Below are 24,144 nucleotides of genomic sequence, written 5' to 3' on the forward strand. Positions count from 1 at the left end.
AGTTCTGCTAACAGGCGGCTTGAGTTTTAAAAGCCTACAGGCGAAATACTGTGAGGCTTGACCTGCAGGTTCAGAGTGTTAAACCTTCTTTCCTTGAGCTTGTAACAGCCATAAAACACACTGATTAAACTCAATGCTGAAGGAATTTGTTTTGAAGGTTTCATACAGGTGCACTATGAAGAGAGGCTGAGATGAACTGCAGTCCGACTGAACAACAGACAGCTCTCATGTGTTGCCCATCTGAGCTGCAGAGGGACGTTGCATTGTGTCAACTGGGTGCAAGGACAAGCGACAAAGAGATGACAGTTATTGTCATGCTTATTATACCATGTGAACAGTTTTTTTTTTTTTTTTCTGGACTACATTTCAAAGCAGTTTTCCACTATTTTCAAATAGCACCAACAATGCAGGTGACCTCTATTGTGTCGGAGTCATGGTACATGTGCCTGTCAGAACCTCAGCACATAAAACCAAAAGATCTGGGACACTACAAGGCTTAAAAGAAAAACTGCTGGTTGAATGGAGCCTAAACGAGGAGCACACTGCCTTCCTTGCCAACAAAGACTCACACAAAAACACGTCATGAGCTATAAGCATGTTGTGATGGACCTGCAGGATCACCGCCTCCCGCTGGCCCCGGTCCAAACCCATCCGAGCTGTTCAAATAAGCTCTTTATTATCACGTCTGAGGGGGACGAGGACAGGGGAGCGACAGGATAGAAATACTGTACAGTGGCAATTAAGTGCTGAGCCTTTGTGCTGCCAGCTCAAAGAGAAGTTTCCTGTCTGTTCCCAGCGAGAGGCGAAGCTGACAGAGAGGCCGAGCCGCTCTGAGCCGGCTGCACAGGCCAGCAGACCTCAGTAACACACAAAGCTTTTTACAGGACTCATTTTAACTTCACGAGCGAGAAATCTACCTTTTCATCCCTGCGAGTGTAGGACGTGCAAAAGGGACATCTTTCACTGCACACAGAGCTGGACAATAATTCGTTACAGCTTTTTGAGGAAACATGTTGTCTATTTCTTCAGGGGTTCAGATCCATTATCACAATTCTCTCAGAGTACGACATTTGGAAACATGTCCACCACTGCAATATATCTAAAGGAGTGGGTCAGCAAAGTGCACAACTTAACTCAGAGGAAAAACACACGTTCACTCTCTGCCTCTTCACACCTGAAAAAACATACAGCAGATCAGAAAAAAAAACACTGGTCTTCCAAAAACAAAATCTGTTTACACGGACATAAGAGAGACCTCGAGCAGCTTTAGGAATCTTGAGTATAATCTCTGTAAATTGACCCAAACCTCGACCGTACAGCAACACCAGATCCACTTTTTTCGCTATTGCACCACTGAATATTTAAAAGGTTTCAGGACACGAGCAGCAGACCAGCATATGTTGTGTTATGGTGCTGGTCTATGCTGGTTCTCAGACAGTTAGGGTTAGGGTTAGGGTTAACCCTTTCTTTTTTTTATTAAGTCCTTGTGTGAGCACTTCTCCATTGCCAGGATAATCCACCCACCTGACAGGTGTTGCATATCAAGGTGCTGGTTCAACAGCATGATTAGTGCACAGCTGTGCTGTGGACGGATCTCAGTAAAACAGCGACTACAGCTAAAGAAACTTGTGCTAAAAATTTGATAGAAATGATGATTTTGTGTCTCATATCTTGAAATTCAGCTCAAGTGTTCAGGTTATAATTCTTGTTAAGTGTTAAGTGAAGGAGGGAAGTTACAAATGATGTATTTTGCTGTTTATCATTTAGAAAACATTCATATTTCTTTGTGTGGTTTATTTTGGAAAACACTGTCAAGTGCTTTCATTTGTTATAGCTGAAGATAAATCTGTGGACATATTTAGTCAAGAGGCAGAGATCAGTTGTTGTGATGATGACCTCAACCGACTGCATCCCTTGTGTCAGTGTCATGTTTTGAGAGCCGCAAGTGAAGCTCAGAGTCACATGACAGGAAGTAGCAGTGGCAGCCCTGCAGTCCTGTCTGTCAGCAGGATTCCGGCTTCATCATCCCAGCTTGTTGCTTCTTAGCTCTATTCAACGTGGGGCAACTACGGGACAATGTGGCCGACACTGACTCACCTAATCCTCCCTCAGCATCCCTCCATCCTGCACATCTCCCCATCTGCAGCAGACTGACTCCGCTCTGAGGGACCGGAGTCGTGCTGCGCTGTGCTGAGGAGCCGGAGAGACGGGTCGCTCCCTCCCTCCGCCTCAGCGATCAATGCTCAGTATGCTTAAGAGGAGCAAATAAATTGGTTGAACACAAAGAGCTGTCAGTGTGCTGCTGAAAGGCATTTAGCCACACCGCTGTGTGCAATGTAGCCCAAGGCCATTTTCCTTTAAGTAAAAGCAGCTAAAAAAAAAACAGCCTTTTGCTTCCTCACTTCTCACCGTGCCTCATTGTTAAACTTGGGGAAAATCTAATATTCGCAGTATTATTATAAAAACAACTCAGCTCTCACACTGAATACAGAAGACGTGCTGCTGCGGGGCTCCATTCAGGCTGAAACGCAGAACAATTTCGCACTTGTGGCTACATCTTAATCAGCCAATGGTTTCATTTCACTGATTGTGGGGTGTGGCAAGAAGTTCAACATGCTCAACAATAAGAGCTTTTCATTCAGCTAATTATTCTTCCTCCCATCCTCGCTCCTCCGTCCTCCAGCTCGACCCACAAATCAATTGCGGTCCAATTTCCTTGAATGAATCTCAGAGGAGAGGAAGGAACAAGAGGAGGAGGCCTCGGACGCAGAGAGCCACAGGTGTCCTATCAGTCGGTCTGATCTGACGGGTCAGCGAAGGAGTCCTGCTGACTATTCGAAAACAGACAATACATCTACAACCAGTAATACAACAGCAGTCGATACTAAATCATTTCTACACATTATAGGACAGCTGAGATGCCATTCTTCACGACTGATGGCATTGTTCTCAAAAGGACAAGTGAGCAAGGACGTCTCACTTAGTAAGTGCGTTTCCTCCATCCTTGAATCTCCTGCTCACGTCTTTCTTTCATATTCCCAGTTGGAGGAGCTGGATGAGGGACGAGGGGGACACACATGAGGCTTCCTTTATGAGCCCACGCTAATTCAGTCAAGCTTTTCAGACTGATCGGCCCCGGCTCACCATTTTTGCAGCAATGGTTTCAGGGTCTGTTCTATTTTCTCTGCGCCGCAAGCAACCCTGGCAAGGAAATACACTGACGATCTATTATAGCTCCATAAATGATATATTAAGTGTGATATAAACGACCTGATTTTGATAAAGGATGAAAAACATCCCGTGCTTGCCCTCCTCTCCTTTCTGTTTCTCTCAGACTATTAAAACTTGCATTTGAAAAATTAATCAGCAACTTTCAGACAAACTGTGCCCCTCTCACTCCCGCTTACATGTTTTCAGTCTCCGTAGAGCAGCTTTGTGTGAGGCGTTCATGCTCTCTCCAACCTCAACTTCTGCGGCAACATTTCCGTAGAGGGAATACGTCATTGAAACAAAATGTACAAAATAAGAGGCCGAATGAGAAAAAGTGTGAGTTTTGCAAACCGCTTGGTTAGGGTCAGGAAAACACCATGTTTTGTCTTAACATACCTGGTTCTGTCAGCACAAACACAGCTGGACATGTCCGGACTTATCGTCAAAAAATGGCAGTTTAATATTGCAGCAAATATGACTGGAAATTGTGCCCGCTCTCCTTTTAAAATATCCTGCGGTGTGATCAATTCAAATGTTGAAACATCATGGACACTTATTCAAAAATACCAAGTGGTTCCACATGCAGAGATGTTGACACGCAGTCTCAAACTGAAGTCACTTGGCTTGGCAGATTGCTGTTTTACTGACACATTTCTAAACTCTGGGCTTCAGAGCGTTGAGGAGATGATGCATTTAAAAACGACGGAGACACTATGAGTTTCTGAACACGCTGAGCATGTGGGTCACTGGTGGATTAAGGAGTGAATTAAGCTGCAGGAGTAGTTTGACGAGTTTCAACGGATGTTCAGAAACTTTTTTGACACTCATCTGGCGTGACAGGATGTTGTTGGTGGAATTCGTCGTACCTGCTGTGAATCCAGACCGACCGCTGCTGGAGTTCGAGGGAGAATCACAAATTGCGAAATTCCTGGAGCTAAAAATGCTCCGGGGCAAAAAGCAGCAGAAAAAAAAAAAAAAAAAAAAGACAGTGGTAAAAAAAAAGTGCAACCAAATAAATGCAAGCACAGAAAAGCCTCCTGCCTGAATTCCCCTGGGTGAATATATCTTTAAACAACATATTTATGAATGCCATTCATTTATATTCTATTTCATCCAACGCATCAGCGGCAGAGTTTTGTGTGTGAATGAGACCGCAGCTCATTCTGTTTGTATTTAATCCACTCTGATCTTATTCTGATGGTTTAAGCACTGTGACGTCTATAAGAAGCAGAAGCAGACAGAAAAAAACAACCAGGGGAGCAAAATATCCGCTACAAATGTCTCTAACAAGACTTATGTGGGAAAAAGGCTGAATGGGATGAGGGTATTGATTTTTATCTACTTGAGTGAAGCCATAACAGCCCACAGGGAGCACTCAAACACAGAACACAAACACACATATTGTTTCTTCCCTTTTTCTCATTTCTCTCTCATTTCATTTGTCTTCTGCTATTAAAAGTTTACAAGAGAAGAGAAAAAAAATAAAAATAACAGAGCGGGGAGATGAATGCTCGCAGTCTCCAGCCGTGTAAAAGAGGTTTAGTGTTCTATTAGAAACTAAAAGAAAAAAACAAAAAACAAACTGACAAATGTTAGCGCTGCCTGGTGTTCCAACAATTTCCTACTTCACAACAATGACCAAGTCCAACCACTCAACATTCTCTGCTAGCTCCAGTAAATACAACTTACCAGCTTTACAAAGTAGTGTCAAGGCAATGAAATGCGAAATGAAAAAGATATTCACTGCTCCGGTTTTTCAGTTTTCTTCCAACCAATACAATCAATAACACAGTCGTCTTGATTCTGCTTGAAGGCTTTCAAGTCATTTATTATTCTCTGGTGTTGAAACTGCTTGAAATCTCTCCTCTCGTTTGTGTCTACAGTACACAGTCCAGTTCTGACTGAACCTTGAATATCCATCATGTTCGCGTTAATGCTGGCAGAACCGCTTTTTATGCATCTTTTCAATGGACTGACTGCAAACTGTCCTCAAACTTCGGTGTTACATTGCAGATTTTAAACCTTTGTATTGTGATTTAAGCTTTTTTATTTTTTTATCAGGTTTCTCTTAGTCGGGGAATCGTTTTCATCAGTACTTTGAATCTTACTTGAGATCAATTCGGCATTAGCAAGTATTGGATGATGGGATGAAAATGTAAATGTCTGCCCTCACATATAATTATCTCTCACCTTTTTCAGTTCAGCTTGCCACACTTGGTTGCATTTAAAGAAGCATTTGGAGTGAAATAAATACTTGTTAGTTTGGGGAAAAATCGTGGTCATGTTTAAACATCGACTAAGCGCCACCATCGATGTGAAAAGTCAATGGGCCGTGATCTCGTCATCCCAACATGGACGTTGCTGATGCTATAACAAAGTCTCCTGACTTCATTCCTCCTGCAATAATTACTTCTGGTGCAGCTGGAAGCTTTGTCGCTCAGACGTGAACATGTCCTTCCGGAGCACTCGATGAAACAGCTCTCACGGTCTCAAATATTTTCCCCCGAAAACATCGCATCAAAAAAGCCGGGGAGAGTTCTCTTCTGCAGCTTGAGTCTAATTACCAGAGATCCATCCATCAAACCATCTGTATCAGGTGTGATCATGTTTTTCTCACCAGCCTTCTGTACAGCCACCGTACAAAGACATAATAACACCACTCGAAAGGAGGTGATGCAATATTCAGCGCTGTGTAAGCCAGCTACGAGGCAAACCCTCCAAATCAAACAACAGAATCTGATTTTTGTAATTAACTCCAGAACGACACGTATATTTCTGAGCTGGCACCCCTTTCTGGTGGGACGACATCAGTTGTCACAAATGACTGTTATAAAATGATTTAGCTTTGGTTAAATTACAAACTTTCATTCAAAGCACTTCACAATTTGCATCCTATTCACACGGCGGCGCCAGCTGCTGGCCCGACCGCTGGGACTAATTTGAGGCTCAAAGTTTGGCCTGAAGAACATTTTGTCATGTGGCGCAGAGGAAACCAAGGATTAAAACTACCAAACCTGTAATCAGTGGACGACTCGCTCCACCTCCTCTCTAACTACTTTGTTTGACTTCCTCTGCAGACGACCACACTGAAAAATCACTTCAATCTTTCCACTTTGTTTTGTGAAAATCCTCCAGGAGTCTATAACCGCTACTGAAACACGATAAATATGAATATAATCTCACTCTTTTACTGTTCCAATTGTACTGACAAACGAAGATGTATTATACAATTAGCCTTTCACGCAGTTGAGATCTCGGGGGATATTAAAAGCAATCTACGGGAAATGTTCTCTCCGGATGTTAAATGAAATTTGTTGCCCCATTACAAAGCACCTGAGAGAACAACAACAATACAATTTCAATTTTTACGATACATAATAGTGCGGCACGAAGGTATTCTTAGGAACAACTCTCATATTGGATAAATCAATATAAAACGAGTGAAAGGCTATAGCATTACTGATTTCCTTGGTGACAGTGAGGACTGTTCTTTTTCTTCTCCTCAAAGATGCTGAATGCATTTCTTTACAAAACGGAGAACAGCAAACTTCTTACATCAGGATTGAGCCCTGAAGACCTTAAATCAATCAGTCACTTGTAGACCTTATCAATCAATACGTCTCATCTGCTCGGCTCTGAGGGGGTAACGGAGAAATCGAGGAACGAGTCAGCAAGAGAAAGCTGCTGGTGCTGAATCTGCATCCATTCGCTCAGACAAACTGAGACGATGCAGCTCTTTATCATATTCACTCATTCTGAAGTGAAACAAGAGGCTGTTTCACACTTCGGCTGTGAGTCCGAGTTGGAGCCGCTGTCGGCATCTCTTCCCGCACACATACGGTATAAAACAGACACCTGGCGACAACCTGCCGATGATGTCAACGCCCCCCCCAGATGTGATATAAGAGTGTAAGAATGATGAATCACTGATGGTGGTTGAATCAGAGAACTCTACTACTGCAGGGAGATGCTGAAACACTTCCAGTGGGCTTTAAAATCCCAGTGGGAACGTCGATATCTGCAGAGTATCTGGAAGCTCTCTCCTCACATTTGAAGACCAACAACTGATGATACATGTGGGGCTCAACCTTTTTTTTTAACACGACACGAACCTCGACAACACTCGCGGCATCCTCAAAGTGCTAAAATGAAAAAGAGGATTTTTTTTTATTTGTGCTTTTTTTATTGTGGCTAAATCAGAACTCGCTCACACACTTTGACTCTCAGACAAACCAACAAAATCCAAATCTATTGTAAGGAACATTACATCACTGGCACAGTCCGAATGTAACATAGAAACTACTCTTTTCCTTTTTTTTCTCCGCAATTATCTGGCAACCCCCAAGTCATGACACAATGGATTACACTCCCAGAAGCTGGTTGCAGGGTTTTACTGTACTACAGTCGGTCCAGCAGAACAACCAGTCTGACATCTCGAGTTCAGAATGTGATAAAACTGCGATGGCCGTCTCTGGTTATTCTCCATATTTCAGATCAATTAACCCTCTCAATCAATACTGCAAATAACCAGTGGCGGGCTTAGTTGATCCCCATGGCAACAGCTTCAGACCAGATGCTGAGAGGCTGTGCAGGAGCGGCCAAATGAAATAGTTCACAGCCGCTCCTCATACAGGAGCATCAGAAATACTGAGACCAATTCAGCACACCCGGCAGCGACAGCTCACCCTGAGCAGAGCAGAACCCATCAGCACAGCTAACACTCTCAGCTCCTCACATTTTATCGCCTCCAGCTGCTGGGAAAAAAAAAAAAAAAAAATGTCCCAAATGCTTCTTTAATCCCTCCCAGAATTACACCACGAGTTAGCGAAGAAGCAAGTAAACAACCAAACTGTGATGACTGACTGACAGCTCCATGCTTCTCTGTGAGCTCAGCTCTCCAAACAAAGGAGCCTGTCTGGGCTGAGCGCTCTCCATGGTGCTGAACCCGCACTGACGCAGGAACAGTCTTCTTTAAAGACCTCTGAAGGTCTCATTCTGCCCTTAATGTCACTTCTGAAGTCGCCCGGGTGAATGTCATGAATGTGTTGGGTGTCTCTGTCCTGAGCAGAGGACAGTTGATTCAATTAAGAATAAAACAAGAAGATAAATCAGAAGAAACGCGCTGCAAATGTGCGTTTTTTCTTTCCCGTCAGGACTGCCTAAAGAGGACGGACACTAGTTTGAAAGACGGGATCACACCCTGACCTGAATCTGGAGGATGCCGCCCGGTCCGTCCACTGTGCCGGGCGAGTTGTCGAACACTCGGTCCCGGTACAAAGACCACAGCCCGACGTTGGGGAAGAAGAGCAGAGCGGCTATGAGCAGCCCGGCGACCTGCAGCAGCCTCTTGTCCTTCCGCCTCATCTCTCCGGCAGGACGCGTGTGATCAGCGGCGGCGACGACCTGCGAGTCCAGACTCTCCGCCTCACCGAGCGGAGACAACTTTCACTGTGAGCCGGAGGACGGGCTGGTTTCAAGGCGGCTGAAGAACCGCGACAGACGCGACATCCGGTCGTGACTTTCAGAATAAAGCCTCACAGACTCATGCTGCTTTAGTCTACTCCAAACCACTGAGGGCTGTCCATCACACTGCTCTCAGGTTGGTGTAGCAGAGAGATTATGATCAGCTTTTGAGATTTGGTGCCTTTCCTTTATTGTGCATGTGAAAGGTCTGCAAAGAGTTCAAAGTCCACACCAGTGTGAGTTACTCTCTCCCACAGGAAACGCTGCTCCTGCTCTGCCTGAAGCGCCTGGTTTGGTGTCGAGCTTTTGTTTCCCTAACTTGTGCATCACTATGTAACAGGTGTTATACGAATATATATTTCTTTATATTTATTAAATAATATATTGATGCAGTCAGTCAGCAGATGTACTGCTGTAGAGGCGTTATTTTGGATCACACTACCTTGTTCTGCATGTTCCACCTTACTCTGCCTGGTGAAGACACTAAATATCTGACTAAAATATAAGAAAACAGAAACAACTGCATCACATAACATTATTATTGATTATCATTGGGGTTTTTTTGTTGTTGTTTTTTTTTTTTTCAGAAAGGATACAACAGAATTTAAAACAAGAGGTACATAATCCAAAGATAGATAAATTCAAATAAACAAATAAAAAAAAAAAAAACAATGAACAAAAAAAATAACCTGTAACAATCTAAAACATCCATAAATATCAGACCAATGAGGCAAAAATGAACTATCCTCCTGGCAGTATGTACTGACCGTGTGAACAGCATTACATGGCAGGCGGCTTAAAGACCACAGCCTCCAAAACATCCTCCCCAGCTGTGGAAGATGCAGCTGCCCCTAAATGCTGTAAATTGAGGCTTAGCTGGCATGTAAACCCCTGAGCAAATCATACAGCGTGAACACTCAGTGCAGCATGAGCATTTAGGCTGTAGGAAGTCACAAAGATGATGGTTACAATTTGAAGGGACCCATACTGTCAGCCAGGAGTCTGTGCAGCTCCCATTGTGTAGATATTTCTCATCTTTAGGCAGACTTTTAAAATGTTTTCTTCCATGTTTTTTTCATTGAGTTCATCAGATGTTTTAATAGCTTTTACACGTACTGCATATCAGCACAGTTTTTGCATTTAACCTTCTCTTTTCCAAAAAAAAAAATAGAATTGATGCTTTTGTTTTGAAGTACACATGAACTTACTTCCTGAGAATGTTTGACCCTCTCCCCCAAACTTGATGCAGAGTCTCAGTGTGAAGGAAGACTTGGAGGAACGAACTTTGCTCTCTGAATTTGGTGCTTGCTTGAGCTCAACATGTTCCAGTAAAACCCAGTGCACCACGTGCACAACAAAGAGAAAGGAAAAGCGGGTGAGTTAGTGTTCTGGCTCCAGCCTAATGGTTTTCACTGCAGATGTTTTTTTTTGTTTCCCCCTGAAATTTGGGTTAAATTTCACCCCATCCAAGAACCCAACGCTTTCCATTAAATGATGGAACTCCATGAGCGTTTATGAAACACAGTAATCTTAACGAGAAATCACAAATAAAAGACTAAAACACAAATTAAGTATATGTAGAAATGTGTTGACTCTGCATGGCTTAAGTCCGTAGTGATGTAAAGGTAAACTGCTAGACGCTGTGACATCACTACGGGGTGTAGTCAAAGGTTAGAAAACCTGTAGTTTACAACAAGAGAGGTTGGCGCCTGGTGTTGAGGTGCTCTTTTAAAGGGAAACTGGAACGGACCAGTCGTGACAGTCATTTTGTTGCTGTCCTCATCTCAGAGTCTCTTTGTGTTCACTCCTTCTTTTCATCTCTTAACAGAGAGCTGGAACTCTTTCTCAGATATCGTTCCATGCTGCCATGGTGAGCATTTTGTTACGTTTCTCTCTGTTACCCTCCTCCACTGCCTCCCATCCCTTTTTTCTCTCATGCAATTTCTCTCACGGCTACACTTGCAGACAGGGAATATAATTACTGCAATATAAAGTGCATTGTCACTGTGATCCATACTCCTTACTTAATTAACACCACTGATGCTTGACTGTAGTCGCTGCGTGTAAGCTTTTCGCCATGTATTATTCCAAGTGGAAAGCCAGCAGAAGGTAAGTGTCTGCAGTGCCCTTGAGCAAGAAACCCTATCGCTGATCTCTTTTTTAAAGGTTACAGTCTGAATTATTTTCCCCAGACGATCACGAACTCAGCAAACTCTGCTCCTGGCATTGATCTACAGGAACCCACACTGAGATATTTATTCTTTTATATTCTCGCTCGATACTTCGAATGTTAAATAAGCCTGCAGATGACATGTAACTGCCCCTATTGGCTGGAAAATACAGTGGGTCTACACTATATGCCTAAAATATAAAATGTTATAACAACCACCGAGGATGTACACACTACATATTTTATATATTCAGGCACCCATCAAACAAAAGGTCATTTTGTGACCTCAGTATACCCCAGTCTGAGAGTAACAAGAGCATTTAACTCATCACAGTCCTGTATTACCTTATTAAGTTTAACTTCATGCAAATAAAATAGTAAAAACAATAAGCCTATACACAGAGCAAAATGCATGAAACCACGTAAACTTCAATTATTTCAAAGTTTACACCCCATAAAAAGGATCTGAAATCTCACTGGCTACATGATGCATCAGTCATCTGGTGGATGGCTTGTAAGTGGCTCAGGAGAGACGGGATGAAACATGGAGTGGATCTTCTGTCTTGGCAATACAAAACACTCATACATGGTCAAATAAGATGTATGTATATGATGTATGAATGATAGGCAACGCTGATCACACTTAGTTGCTATTTTGTTGGCATTTATTCATGGAATACTATGCTTTGGATGAAATATTGTGCTGAAACGGATCCCCTGGACATTTGTGAGTAAGAGAGAACAGCTTTTGTTGGATTTGGATTCACTATTGAAACACCCAGACGCTTCGCTGGCAAGTTGCCAAAACCTTGTAAACACTTCCTAGTAGGCAAATGTCTTTGTTTGTTGCATATGTCTGCCTGTTGTGGTTTTTAATCTTGAAATGGTTTGCTTAAATGAAATCACAAGAATCTAAGCTGTCTAATGATATATGGCATGATTGTCCAGAGGTGCGTTTGTATTGTTATGCGAATGAACCGGACGGCAATCAGAAAACAATGAGGAGAGAAAACGAGCTTTACGTTAACTCCCGGTCCAACACTCTTTTATACCACTATGAAAGTACCTCACAAAATTTCTTCTCATATGTCTGTGTTTCTGTTGTTTCTGTTTGATGGAAACGCTGTGTTTACAACCTGTAGGAGCAGGTTTTACTGCTCAGTTCATCGAGACAGGAATGACGCTTCAGTAATTGCTTATCAGGGGAGTCACGGCCCGGCCCGTTCTGGATGAGCCCTGCTAATGGTGTTCAGCACAGAGGAGTGAATCATCGCTCTGCCATCACAAGGATATTAATACAGGCATTTCCTCTGCTTTGATGCTCCGCGAATTACCTTGATTTTTTTCTCTTTCCAACCTTTTTCAAATCCATACTGAGCCTGTGACACGAGCAGGAGCAGTTATAAAGCTTAAATCCCCACCACATTCAGAGGGTTGCGGGGTTCATCCATAATTCATGCAGGAGGACGCTGAACAGATTGAATTGTCACAACTCAGGCTGGTACAGATGGAGAGAACGGGAGAGGAATGAGCTGTTCCCTCTCTCTCTCTCAGAGCGTCCAGAGCAGGATTAGCAGGGGCGAGAGATTCCAACTCATCCTGGGTTCAAGCCCACTCTTTAAAAAATGTGGCTAATCTTCATTTAACCCAAAGTCACTCTTACTCTATGTATGCAGGCCTGTCAAATACAAGGGTTAGAGGAGATTAGGGGGATGCTTGACTTGGTTGAGACATGAGGATTTGTTCACTGAGTGTCAGAGGTTACAGAGAAGAGGCAAATCAGCTGCCAGTAGAAACAATAAGGAGTCAGCGGGCAGGTTGAGGTTAAGAAGATGAGGTCAGCATTTAACAGACTATGCAGCGATGTGAGTGAAAATTTCCTTTTTTAAAACTTCATTTATGTCGATCGACAAGCAAAATGAAATGCAGCTGCCACCAAATCAACCCAGTCGACAGAATGAGTTTCGGTTTATATGTTGAACTGTTTCATTTCTGGCTGTCAGATTTTCACTTCTGTGCTCTGACAACGCTGTGCCAATGGTCTGGTCGGATTAAGGCACAAAAACCACTTGGTTAGGGTTCAGAGAAGATTATATTTTGGCTTTGAAATATCCAGTTTTGTTTTGAAAAATGTATGAAATTAAAAATGCAGTATCTGTATCTCTGGTTGTGCTGAATCGATTATATTCATTTGCTTTAAAATGTTCCATAATGAGTTCATCAGTGTTCGAAAGTGGAGGCAATATATCAGATTATACAAGCAGCTTCCGTTTCCACAGATGCAGTAGACCTGTAAACACACTTTAATGTGCACAATCGGTGGAGTTAGCCTTCAAAGTTCTATCATGAAGAACGGGAAAGCAAACTGCTGTGATTGTCCACTTTGTCTGAAGTTTGTTTTCACAGTTATGTGAAGTAGATGCATGATATCTTTGTGCAGCTGGTTGTCTCAAGGCAATTGATCCTGCAAGTGAAGAATCTTCTTTTTGTACGAAAGAATAAAAACACATTGAGATGCTGTTTACATCATCACAATTACAGGGTTTTCTTTTGTAATAGTGTGTGTGAGATCATTGTAACACCTAAAATTATTTCTGTTCCTGCTTAACGCCACAATGTAGGTTTTAATTGAGCTGAACTGTGATTAGCTGAACATTACTGCTGGCATCGTTTTCCCGGAGACAAAACAGATGAATGTGTGCAATTATTTTTGCTCCAGCAGCTTCGGCCAAAACTCCCATCTCACCTTTCTGTAAATGGGAAACTGAAATTGTCCCTGTGGAGAATTAAGAATGATTCTCTCTGCCTCGCAGCATGAAATGACCATAATATACACTATCTGTGGGGATTTGATAAGGGTGTTGATCGAAAGCAATGACTCAAAAATCTGCTCCAGGTGGTAATTCATCCGCTCCCCATGCAGCCTCACTGCTCAGCCTGCAGACCCCGTCCTATTGTCAGGACGAATCGATGAGGCAGGGGTGCTACAAAATGTAATTTATTATCGATTGATCTCTTAATTACTATTTGCAATAACCATCTAGTGAATAAAAAGTCAACGAAAGGTGAAAAATGCATATCGCAATTTCCACACAACACCTGAGATAACACTTAGACGTCTTCAACGTCCTACTAACAAGGCGGAAACCTGAAGGCATCCAACACTGAATGATATACATTCAGGAAGTTGGACTACTCAACCTTCTCTCAACCATGAAGGTTTAGAAAGAGAAGAGACTACACACAGCTCAAACAGAGAGTGAGACACACACAAGGAAGAAAATCAGCACAAATCAGTTATTATGAAGATAAAGATAAAAAGGGGGCTGGAACCTCTTTCCGCCTAATTTACTGTAAACATATGATTTTAAATGACGTATAAATGATGGTATAATTCATTGAAAACAACAAAACCCCCCTCTCATATGCCTTACAGTGGTTTGGTCCACTGCCGACCAACCCTGCTCCCCCACACACATTAACGTTTGCAAAAGTTAATCTAAAACAAAAGATTTGTCCGACACATTTATTTACTTCTGCTCGACAGAATAAAACACATTTACAGTTCTAACTGGACTACGTTTTGTTCGGTCCGTTACCTCACAGATGAATCTTGTGCTTCAACACGGCCACAATATTGGCACTTTGTTAACACGCTGGTACAACCGTAAATTAACAATAGTTTAGTAGTAGTAATGAGAGTTTGTATATGTTTAATACAACAGTAACTTTGGTGTCCCCTTCAGGAACTGCTCTTTTTTTGAGAATTTCGTTTGTCCTCCTCCAACAGTGGAACAATATATACACCTTTTGGGTTGTATGATGTGTGTATAATGATTGATTTAAGTACATCAATTTAGATGCATGACATTTGGAATTTCTGGCCCCCATTTTCAAATGCCAAGATGGCAAATTTGTGTTTGCAAAGAACAGTATATTAAAAAATACATATACCATACAGCTGAAAATGACATGCATGGTTTTACATATGAAGTATTTAATATGCAGCAACGTCAGCTGGACATATTACAGGTTATATTGACTTGAAGCCCGGGGTTCGTGCACGTCTTCCAGCACACACTGTTATGTTTTAATGATTGTGCAGTGATGCTATTCAAATGCTGTATTACTGCTGCTGGTAAGCGCATTCAAGGTGGGAAAAAAATGCATTTAATCACTAATATAGCCCATAGCTGGAAAAAAAACTCCCATAATAAAATCCCTATGCTGCCTTTGCTTTCTTTCTTCTGGTGATAAAGAGGCGGCGGGAACACTCTATACACAATTTATGTGTGAAAGTGCCCTTTCTTAATGCCAGCAAAGGTCAAGAAGTGGTAATTCAGCAGTGAAATTACCGTTGCACACGGCAATACGCAGTGAAATAATATCAGGCATGACTGGTATGCTGAGTGGAAGAGTGGAACCGATGCTGAATTGTTTTATGGTTCCACTTCTCATCTGATGCTTTCTATATAATTACTCAGCTTTTCTGGCTAAATCTGTAACAGAGCAATCTATCATATGAGTGAGCAGTGTGGAGAGTTTAGGAGGGAGAATCATCCCAAAGAGGAACCCATCAAACCTCTACAGGCTCCAAACGGAACTACTCGGTGTGAAACTGAGTATCTATCTAACTCTTCAGATCTGAAGTTGTACTGTGAGTCAGCCAACAAAGAAAGCATCAAACTGCTGGATATTTTTATCAAGCTCAGGACATTTTCCAGCCGAGTCTGAACCAACAAAACCGGATATTTGTGATGAGCATCTGGGCATGTACGCCGCTGTTTGTGGCAAATAAACAGGCATTTTAAGCCAAAGCATGATCTCTTCTATCTAAACCTAAGCCAAACGTAAGCAGGGTCATTGCAACATTGAGTACCGATCATCAAGAAATGTAAAGATACAACAAGTCCACGCTTTGCAGAAGCCTAGTTTGCCAAGATTTATTATGGGGACTGGATTGCAGGATCACACTCTGGTATTATGAAGCCATCATATCTGGAATCAACTACACAAAGGAGCAAACGTATACACAGTACAGACAATATGGATTCAACTATGTGTGAAGTGAAGTGCCCTGAGTGTCAATATCATTTCATACGTTGTGTTTGAACCAAGGACTCCCTTGAAGGCAGTATTGACAGTGAGAGGATCGAGTATTGAACTGAATTTCTCGCTAATTAGTTTCCTTTTTGTTGACATTGCAATACCACTGGACTTGTTTGAAAAGCCTTGTTGTCCCAGCGCTCGGGAGGGAAAACATATTACATTATCTTACGTTTTCCAATCAGTGTTGGGTTGGGGGGTAAAGAGAACATATTGATTATACATTAGTGCGGATACACGCAAACATTGAATAACAATACATTACCTGAACGCCCCCATTTAGCCCTTGTTTTGTTCATGAGACACTGAAACGCAACTGAAAGCAGATAAATGGACATTTACATGTGTTTATGTATGTATTTGTCAGGTCAGCGTGTCTGTATCTCAGCTACCCCATGAGGATTCTCCTTCATCAAAGAGATGTGGATGATGACCCATTTTATGTGGATGATATTCAGTTATCCATACCCTGCCTGATACCGCTAAATGGCCAATTTCTGTAGTCTTTTTGTGCGCCATCACTACATATTTTCTGCTTTTTGCATGTCATTTCAATAATCTACTCACTTATATTGTGCAGAGACGGCGTGTCTTCTATGAAGTCCCTTGTCCCTCTACTCTGAGGATTGTTACTAGGCTTTGTTGGTAATTACGGAAAACCACAAGATGAGGCAAGCTGCAGGGAAACAGAACCATGCCAGTTTACAACACTGTATCATGTCATAACTCCTGGAAGCAACACAGGAACGTCACAGATTAAAATCACATTTGTCACATTTAAATTCATTCATTTATTCATTTTTTTTCTGAACTACAAGTCTTCCAGGCCGACATTATTATGAAACACCAGCACTCTGTTTTGTGGTGTGTGCCCGCCAAATCAAACATTTTCCACGCAAAGGCTCCTTCTGTGTTGACAATAATGGAGTGTGTTCTCTTTGTGTATAAATTAATTATGTGCCATCAGTATTCCCTCAGACTCGTGGTGTAAACTGGCAGAGAAAGAAAGATTAGGCTGTTTCATTCCCAGGGCTGTTCCTGGACTGTAAATCTGTCTCCTCTGGTTCCACACTATCCCTCATTTTAACTCACCCTGTGTTTGTTTATTCACCCTGACAGCTTGTCATATACCGATCTCTCCCCAAGTAACTTCTGCTGCCTGGAAGACTGTCTAGTCCCAGCAGTGTGACGATACATGCCCCGTTATCCCAAATTTATTGTCTGCTGAGTCCATTCTCCGACTTCTGTTGCCTGTTTTTGGTTTTTCTGTTGCCCCCCTGTGTGTCAGTTCTGACCCCCGAGCAGTTCATAATGTGCTGTAGAAATTGCTGACCTCAGGTTTGTTGGCAGACTTGTTGTTTGCTTACATGAGTGTGTGATTCAGAAGTCACATTTCTGACTTTTTCTGTGCACCAGAGGCTCAGCCCCCCTTTCTGATGCATGTTTTTTTTTTTTTTTTCTTTTGCACAAGATTCACAAAAATCTCATAAATTACACCAGTTTGAGTTTTGCCCTCGGGATATACAAGCATGAGCTCATATTTCAGTGGGGTTTGGTGTTTTTGATACTCTCAGTGTTTACACTGACTACCTTTTGCAAGAGAGTCTGTTTCTTTAGCCAAGAATTGCAGAAGTTGTAAATGACTCTCTTTTGTGCGCCGGGTGTAAAACAGGTTGTACAGGCCGACTTCCAGAGGAGCTCCCTCCTTCTCAGCACGAAATTCTCTCCTGAAAGTTTGTCTGTCTTGGAAGTCTTTGTCTTTTCTTCCTCCTCTGCCTTTACCAAAAAACATGCACCTTGTTGTTTTAAGACACAAGAGAGTTTTTACTCACTTACTCACCCTGCCTGTCCGACAGTATGAAACATCGAAACAGATGACAGCAACTGAATGAGAACATCACACCAGACACAACATTCAACATGTTCAATCATACTGACTAACGACTACTCAGTATTGATTACATGAGCACTCAGTACTCATGGGTCATCTCATCTACAGACTCAGCCTTCATTTTGAGCTTAACAATACACCTGAATTGTTCCCGTTACGGTATCTGCATCCAACAACGTCACTCTACTGCCACTTTGCAGCTCTGCTTTCTCTCTTTAATTCTCAAAATGCATCAAGCTCCATTTTCAAAATTATAACCATGAATAAAATACAGTATTTCCTCCCCCGCAACTCCTAAGCTTTGATCTTTTTCCATCTCTATCTCTTGTCCATCTTCATTTCCGCTGTTTTTTCTCTTCCTGCTTGCTGCTTCGTCAGCCACTCTGAGCGATGATCACACCCAGCCAGCCAAATATATTCGTTTCCCTGCAATCCAAATACCTTCATAAAGCCTCCCCATCTTCTGTAAACACAGCCAGTCTGGCCACTTTTCTTCTCATTTTCTGACTTATTTTTTTCCCAACTGCTCCCTTTATAACTTCATCAGCCTCTAAATGACTTTGCCTACCAGGGAAAGATGAAAGTACGGAAAGTAGTTCTGAGCGAGTTGACCTTCACAGATGAAAGATGAGGAACGCTGTGTCTAAATGGCCATACGGGTGATTTTGCATTTTATCTTATTAACTTTATTAACATTTTCCAAAGCACATATATGAGGATTAATTATCCACATGTCATCACTCTCTGGTTCCAATCACCACACCTGTCCAGCTTGCAGTCTTGCATGCGCAGTTCACGTAAATAACAGTGACAGATTCACCACTCGGATCTGAGCAGCTGAAATAACGACCGTCCCTGCAAGATTTAATCAGCTATAGGTAGCCAGCTAATTAAGCCAGGGATTGTTAATCATGTGCTTGTTGAAAATGCTGCTTGACAAAACAACATGACTGTGCCAGCTGCAGCCACAGTTTGGTTTCATTACTTCACCTGACTCCCTCTTTTGGTGCTGTAATATTTCATATAGCCACCAGAGGTCGCTGTTGAACACAGAATGTAAATATGCGTCATTATAATCTAACGTGACGTCATAGACACGCATCCAATAGAAACCAGGGGCTACAGTGTAAGTAGTCCTTTAGTCTGTATTTTCTAGCATAAGCTGGCTGACTGCTAATCTTACACATTTGGTCAGCTCGATAGATGTTTGACATCAAGTCAAGATGTCATGACATTTATGGTTTATTACTGTGTCCTGAAGAATTATAAGGAGAAATTCAGAAGTCTGACTTCAAACTCAACAATGAAATACACCTTACAAGTGGCATTTTCTTCCATAGAAGTGCTTGGCAGATGTGGCGAGTTTAGTGAGGGTTGCTTGAGCATGAACTTCTCCATTTGAGAGCAGCACAGAACTGTTAACACGAAATGTTTATGCAGTAGCAGTGGCGCTCCCAGGGAACATCTTCCACACTGCGGGAAAATACTATAAAGTGGAAGTTAAGCTGTTAATTTAATTTTTTTATTGAATGTTCACAGTAAATCCTCAAAACAAAGTTAGCCAACCGAATGCTTCTTCTTTTTCCAAGTCATGCTGGGTTAGGTTGGTGATGTAGGAGACAAGCTAGTTAGCCTGACATGCTAACATAAGAGCAAATGAATACACTGTTTGAACTGCTCCTTACACCGTGTCAGATCTGCTCTCTCCAGCTGAGATTACTAAGATATCACTGGACATTTTGGTGAGTGGTTTAGCAAACAGAAAGTTTCTTGCTATTTAAATTATTCATCATGCATTTATAAATTGAGAATGATTAACATGTCAAAAATAATGCAAAAACATTGAATATGCCTTTTGAAGCTTAGACCAACTGTATCAACTCAGCCACGAAGTGGTAGGCCACGTAAAGTGACGGAGAGGGGTCAGCGGATGCTGAAGCGCATAGTGCAAAGAGGTCGCCGACTTTCTGCACAGTCAATTGCTAGAGAGCTACAAACTTCATGTGACCTTCAGATTAGCCCAAGTACAGTACGCAGAGAGCTTCATGGAATGGGTTTCCATGGCCGAGCAGCTGCAGCCAAGCCACACATCACCAAGTGCAATGCAAGGCGTCGGATGCAATGGTGTAAAGCACGCCGTCACTGGCCTCTAGAGCAGTGGAGACGCGTTCTCTGGAGTGATGAATCACGCTTTTCCATCTGGCAATCTGATGGACGAGTCTGGGTTTGGAGGTTGCCAGGAGAACGGTACATTTCAGATTGCATTGTGCCAACTGTGAAATTTGGTGGAGGAGGAATTATGGTATGGGGTTGTTTTTCAGGAGCTGGGCTTGGCCCCTTAGTTCCAGTGAAAGGAACATTGAATGCTTCAGGATACCAAAACATTTTGGTCAATTCCATGCTCCCAACCTTGTGGGAACAGTTTGGAGCGGGCCCCTTCCTCTTCCAACATGACTGTGCACCAGTGCACAAAGCAAGGTCCATAAAGACGTGGATGACAGAGTCTGGTGTGGATGAACTTGACTGGCCTGCACAGAGTCCTGACCTGAACCCGATAGAACACCTTTGGGATGAATTAGAGCGGAGACTGAGAGCCAGGCCTTCTCGACCAACATCAGTGTGTGACCTCACCAATGCGCTTTTGGAAGAATGGTCAAAAATTCCTATAAACACTCTCCTCAACCTTGTGGACAGTCTTCCCAGAAGAGTTGAAGCTGTAATAGCTGCAAAAGGTGGACCGACATCATATTGAATTCTATGAGTTAGGAATGGGATGGCACTTCAGTTCATAGAATGAGTAAAGGCAGGTGAGCGAATACTTTTGGTAATATAGTGTATGTATTCCCTCTATAAAAATGTAAATGTAAACCCGTCTGGAGGCCTGTATGCCTTCGCCAAGAAGCAAAGGGAGGAAACAAGAGTGTCTCTTACATTCAGACTTTATAAGTCAGCAGCGAGCAGACTGAGGGAATAAAAAGATGAGAAATCAGATCAGATCATACTGCACAGCCACACCTCAGTGCTCCAGCACTAGCAGCGCCTTGTCTTTGTAATCGAATGGACATACTTGATATTTTCAAGTCAAAGAGAATGGAGTGTGTTCAGCTTGAGCCTCCATCTATTATTCATTTAAGTCAAATAATGCAGGACCTCATCCAACACTCAGGATGCCTGCAGGGCCAAATGCTGGGACAGCAGCTACGTTTCCATCTGAATGACCCAAGTGAAACAACTTGGAGGAAAAGTTGTGCAACATGAAGTGAATGTTAATTAAATGTGTTTGTTTTTGTTTGTTTTTTTTTTCTCTGAGCTCATCTGAATTACATCTAATGCATTTCTGGGGTAAAATCACAGGCTGTCGGATTCAACACAGAGTCATGGTTTGATGTTTGAACAACGCTGGTTTTTTCACAGAGGAACATTTCAGAGTGCCAAAAACCATTTGTCAGGCTGATCAGACTGAGATTAAGTCATTTGTTGGGGTGTTTATCTTTCCTTCTGATACCAACAATGCATTGTCAGTCAGAATCAACAATCTGATGTCTCTGAGAAACAAATATGATACAATCATTGAATCTATAATATCTGAGTCTGCTTTGTCCTGAACCTGCTGTAGAGATTGTGTGATTTTCTTTATATGCTTGTTTCAGTCTTCAAAATAAATGTTTGTAATCGACATTTCTGCGAACCACAGATACGTTAAACCTTTGAATTTCTTTATGTTGCACCTTTACGTTTCTATTGATCAAATTTTGGTTGTGGCAACACTGTGCTCATGAGCACACCTGGTTAGGGTAAGGACAAAAAAATGTGTTTTGCTTTAAAGAACCTGGTTTTGTTGCCATAAACACAGCTGGAATTTGTCCCAAGGTTTCCTGATGTAAAACATACAAATGTTGAAACGCCGTCTTGAACTGTGGTCGCCAGCTTGACAGCTTTCAAGTGTACTTTTCTGAAAATTTGAGTTTTGGAAATTTTCATGTCAGCCAATGTACTTTAATCTTAATTAATTCATTAGTTATCAGTAATTACGCATTCGAATTCCAGTTGTCACTTGTGAAAAACACTTTCTGACAGGATGCACATTCACTTCAGTAGCAGATGATGATGTTGTCAAGCTGGAACCTCCTGTTAATTAAAAAAAGGTCAGACAGGCTCGATCTCTCACAGTGAGGCTAAAGTGTCTGTTATATTTTTAGAACTGAAATGAGTCCCTGTCTTCCACCACACAGGAAGTTTTTTAATACATTGTCACACTTTTGCAACTTTCCAGGTTGATTTTTTTGAAACCCAAAGTGAATTTGATTTCCATGGCTGTTGTTTGGCGTGTGACTGTGTTTGTTCTCCGGCTGTCAAACGTGTCCGACAAAGCTGGGACTGGGACATCAGGCGACAGAGCTTTTTTAAATGACAGCCGGTTGTGTGCATGATGTGAACCCTCGCTGGGCGGATGAAACTGAAAGCTCACAGCTCGAGCCGGCTGAAGGGAGAAAAACAGATTAGATGACATTTTTTTGGAAAGTAAAATAAATCGGAGATTCATCTGTGATTCCTGCAGCTTCAGTCAAGGTTTTGAGTCAATGCTGCTGTGTTTTATCTGTTAAACTATTCTTCGCCGATTGCTTTTCATCACTTTCTTGGCGTCTTTACCCACTTTACAAATGGATTTTCTGAATCATTTCAGTTATTATACATTCACACTAACGGCAGTACTAAAGCAATGTGGTTTTATTTCTTCAGCCATGGAATTCTTTATTGGTTCACTTTGAAAAAGAAACAAGAAGAACTGGTGTGAAATTTGAACAGATCTCTCTGTAAGTCCTGCTTCTCTTTCTGACTGAGGCTGTGAGTGATTCAAGGTTTCTGCTGTTTTGTGTCTTCTTATACGTTTCCTCAGATCCTCCTCGTATACATTACGCAGAGACATGTGATGTGAACGACTCAGGCACAGGCAGATATGGTCAAAATTAATTCATGAATGTGGGATTTTTTTTTTTTACTTCCCCTATTCCATCTTTTTCTTTTTGCCTTTATTTCCCTGCTGACTTTTCTGTCATGAAAGCCATGCAAAGTGATCGTTTCCATATTGATTGACCGAGAAAGATACACCGATCGCTGCCTTAACTGCTTATTCCAGCAGCTTTCATGCTGCGAGCGGAGAACAGGCTGAAATGATTAAGTTTATGCATTTGATGCTGCAGACGCAGGAATCCCAAGAGCGTCAAGAGATATCATCGGGGGAAAACGCATTCACGGTATTTGTGATCTTCTGTATTTACCTCTGATGTGAATGGTAATCGAGTATGTTGGTGAAAGATGGACATACAGTGAGTCTCCTTGCACAAATAATTCAAAAGGCAGTTACTCGCTTCAGTGCTGCCAACTGTGCAGTGACATTTGAGGGAAAACGGTGCTTTGAAAAATGATAATCACTTCTTTAAAGTTTGTGTCGCTGTGTTTGAAAAGGAAAAAAACAACATCTCTGAGTTTGTTGTTTTTATATTTGGTATCCTTCTAAAAGAGGTGATTTCAAAGACAGTAAAAAAAAAAAAAAGATTATTAATGAAGGAAAATGGAGCGATGACTTTTCTTTTCTTACATCAGACAAACTACCTCAGATTAACTTTAACACATATTAATATTTTCTCATTACCAATGTGCGATTCTAGAAACTGTTTGGAAAAAGGCAGCTCCTTTATAAATAAAATATTATCCTTGGCTGTCTTTCAACCTCAGACTTTGTCTCCAAAAGTTGCTGAAGACTAAAGTTATATGTAAGAAGACTAAATCTTAGATCTGTGGCAGAAACAGATCTCCAAATGAAAGCTGCTTTTTTCCTGTTGAATGTCCAATAATTTGTGAATCACCTGAACAACTTTATAACAGCCAAATCACCAAGACCCTAGAGAAGTCCAACTAATTTCTGTTTCTGCTTACGCTCTGGTTTGGTTTAGTCAACAAACCCACTCAGTAAGGGTTGAGGAAAAATTATGATTCGGCTAGGATTCATGTTTTGGCTTTGACAAACACATCTGGAAATTTCCAGTAATCTTGTTGAAAACATCTGCAAAACACAGCTTGAAATTCTCTGGAAATGACCTTAAATATAAGTGGTGGTGGGGACATATCGATGGTGAACACAGACATTAACTGTTCACATTTTATTCCAGTGCCTGGGATGTTTAATAAGCTGGAAAACCTGAGAGCGAAATCTCGTCATTGGTTGGTGAACGTACAGGCTCTGTGTGTCGGCATCTGCGTACCTCCAGGTTGTTGGAACCCATCTTCCAAGTAGACTGCAAAC

At 41.9% G+C, this 24,144-nt stretch overlaps 1 protein-coding gene across 1 annotated transcript in view; it reads right to left on the bottom strand.

The window, feature by feature from the left end:
- The window catches only part of LOC119031704 (polypeptide N-acetylgalactosaminyltransferase 10-like), a 70,257-nt gene extending 61,636 nt beyond the window's left edge, over positions 1-8,621 (bottom strand). Inside the window, exon 1 of the mRNA XM_037120345.1 lies at positions 8,416-8,621. Coding sequence (XP_036976240.1) covers positions 8,416-8,574 — 159 coding nt within the window. The 5' untranslated portion in view covers positions 8,575-8,621. The remainder of the gene's footprint in view (positions 1-8,415) is intronic.
- Between the last annotated feature and the right edge of the window lie 15,523 nt (positions 8,622-24,144).

The sequence above is a fragment of the Acanthopagrus latus genome, chromosome 13 (assembly GCF_904848185.1).
Source record: "Acanthopagrus latus isolate v.2019 chromosome 13, fAcaLat1.1, whole genome shotgun sequence".
NCBI classification, from domain to species: Eukaryota; Metazoa; Chordata; class Actinopteri; order Spariformes; family Sparidae; genus Acanthopagrus; species Acanthopagrus latus.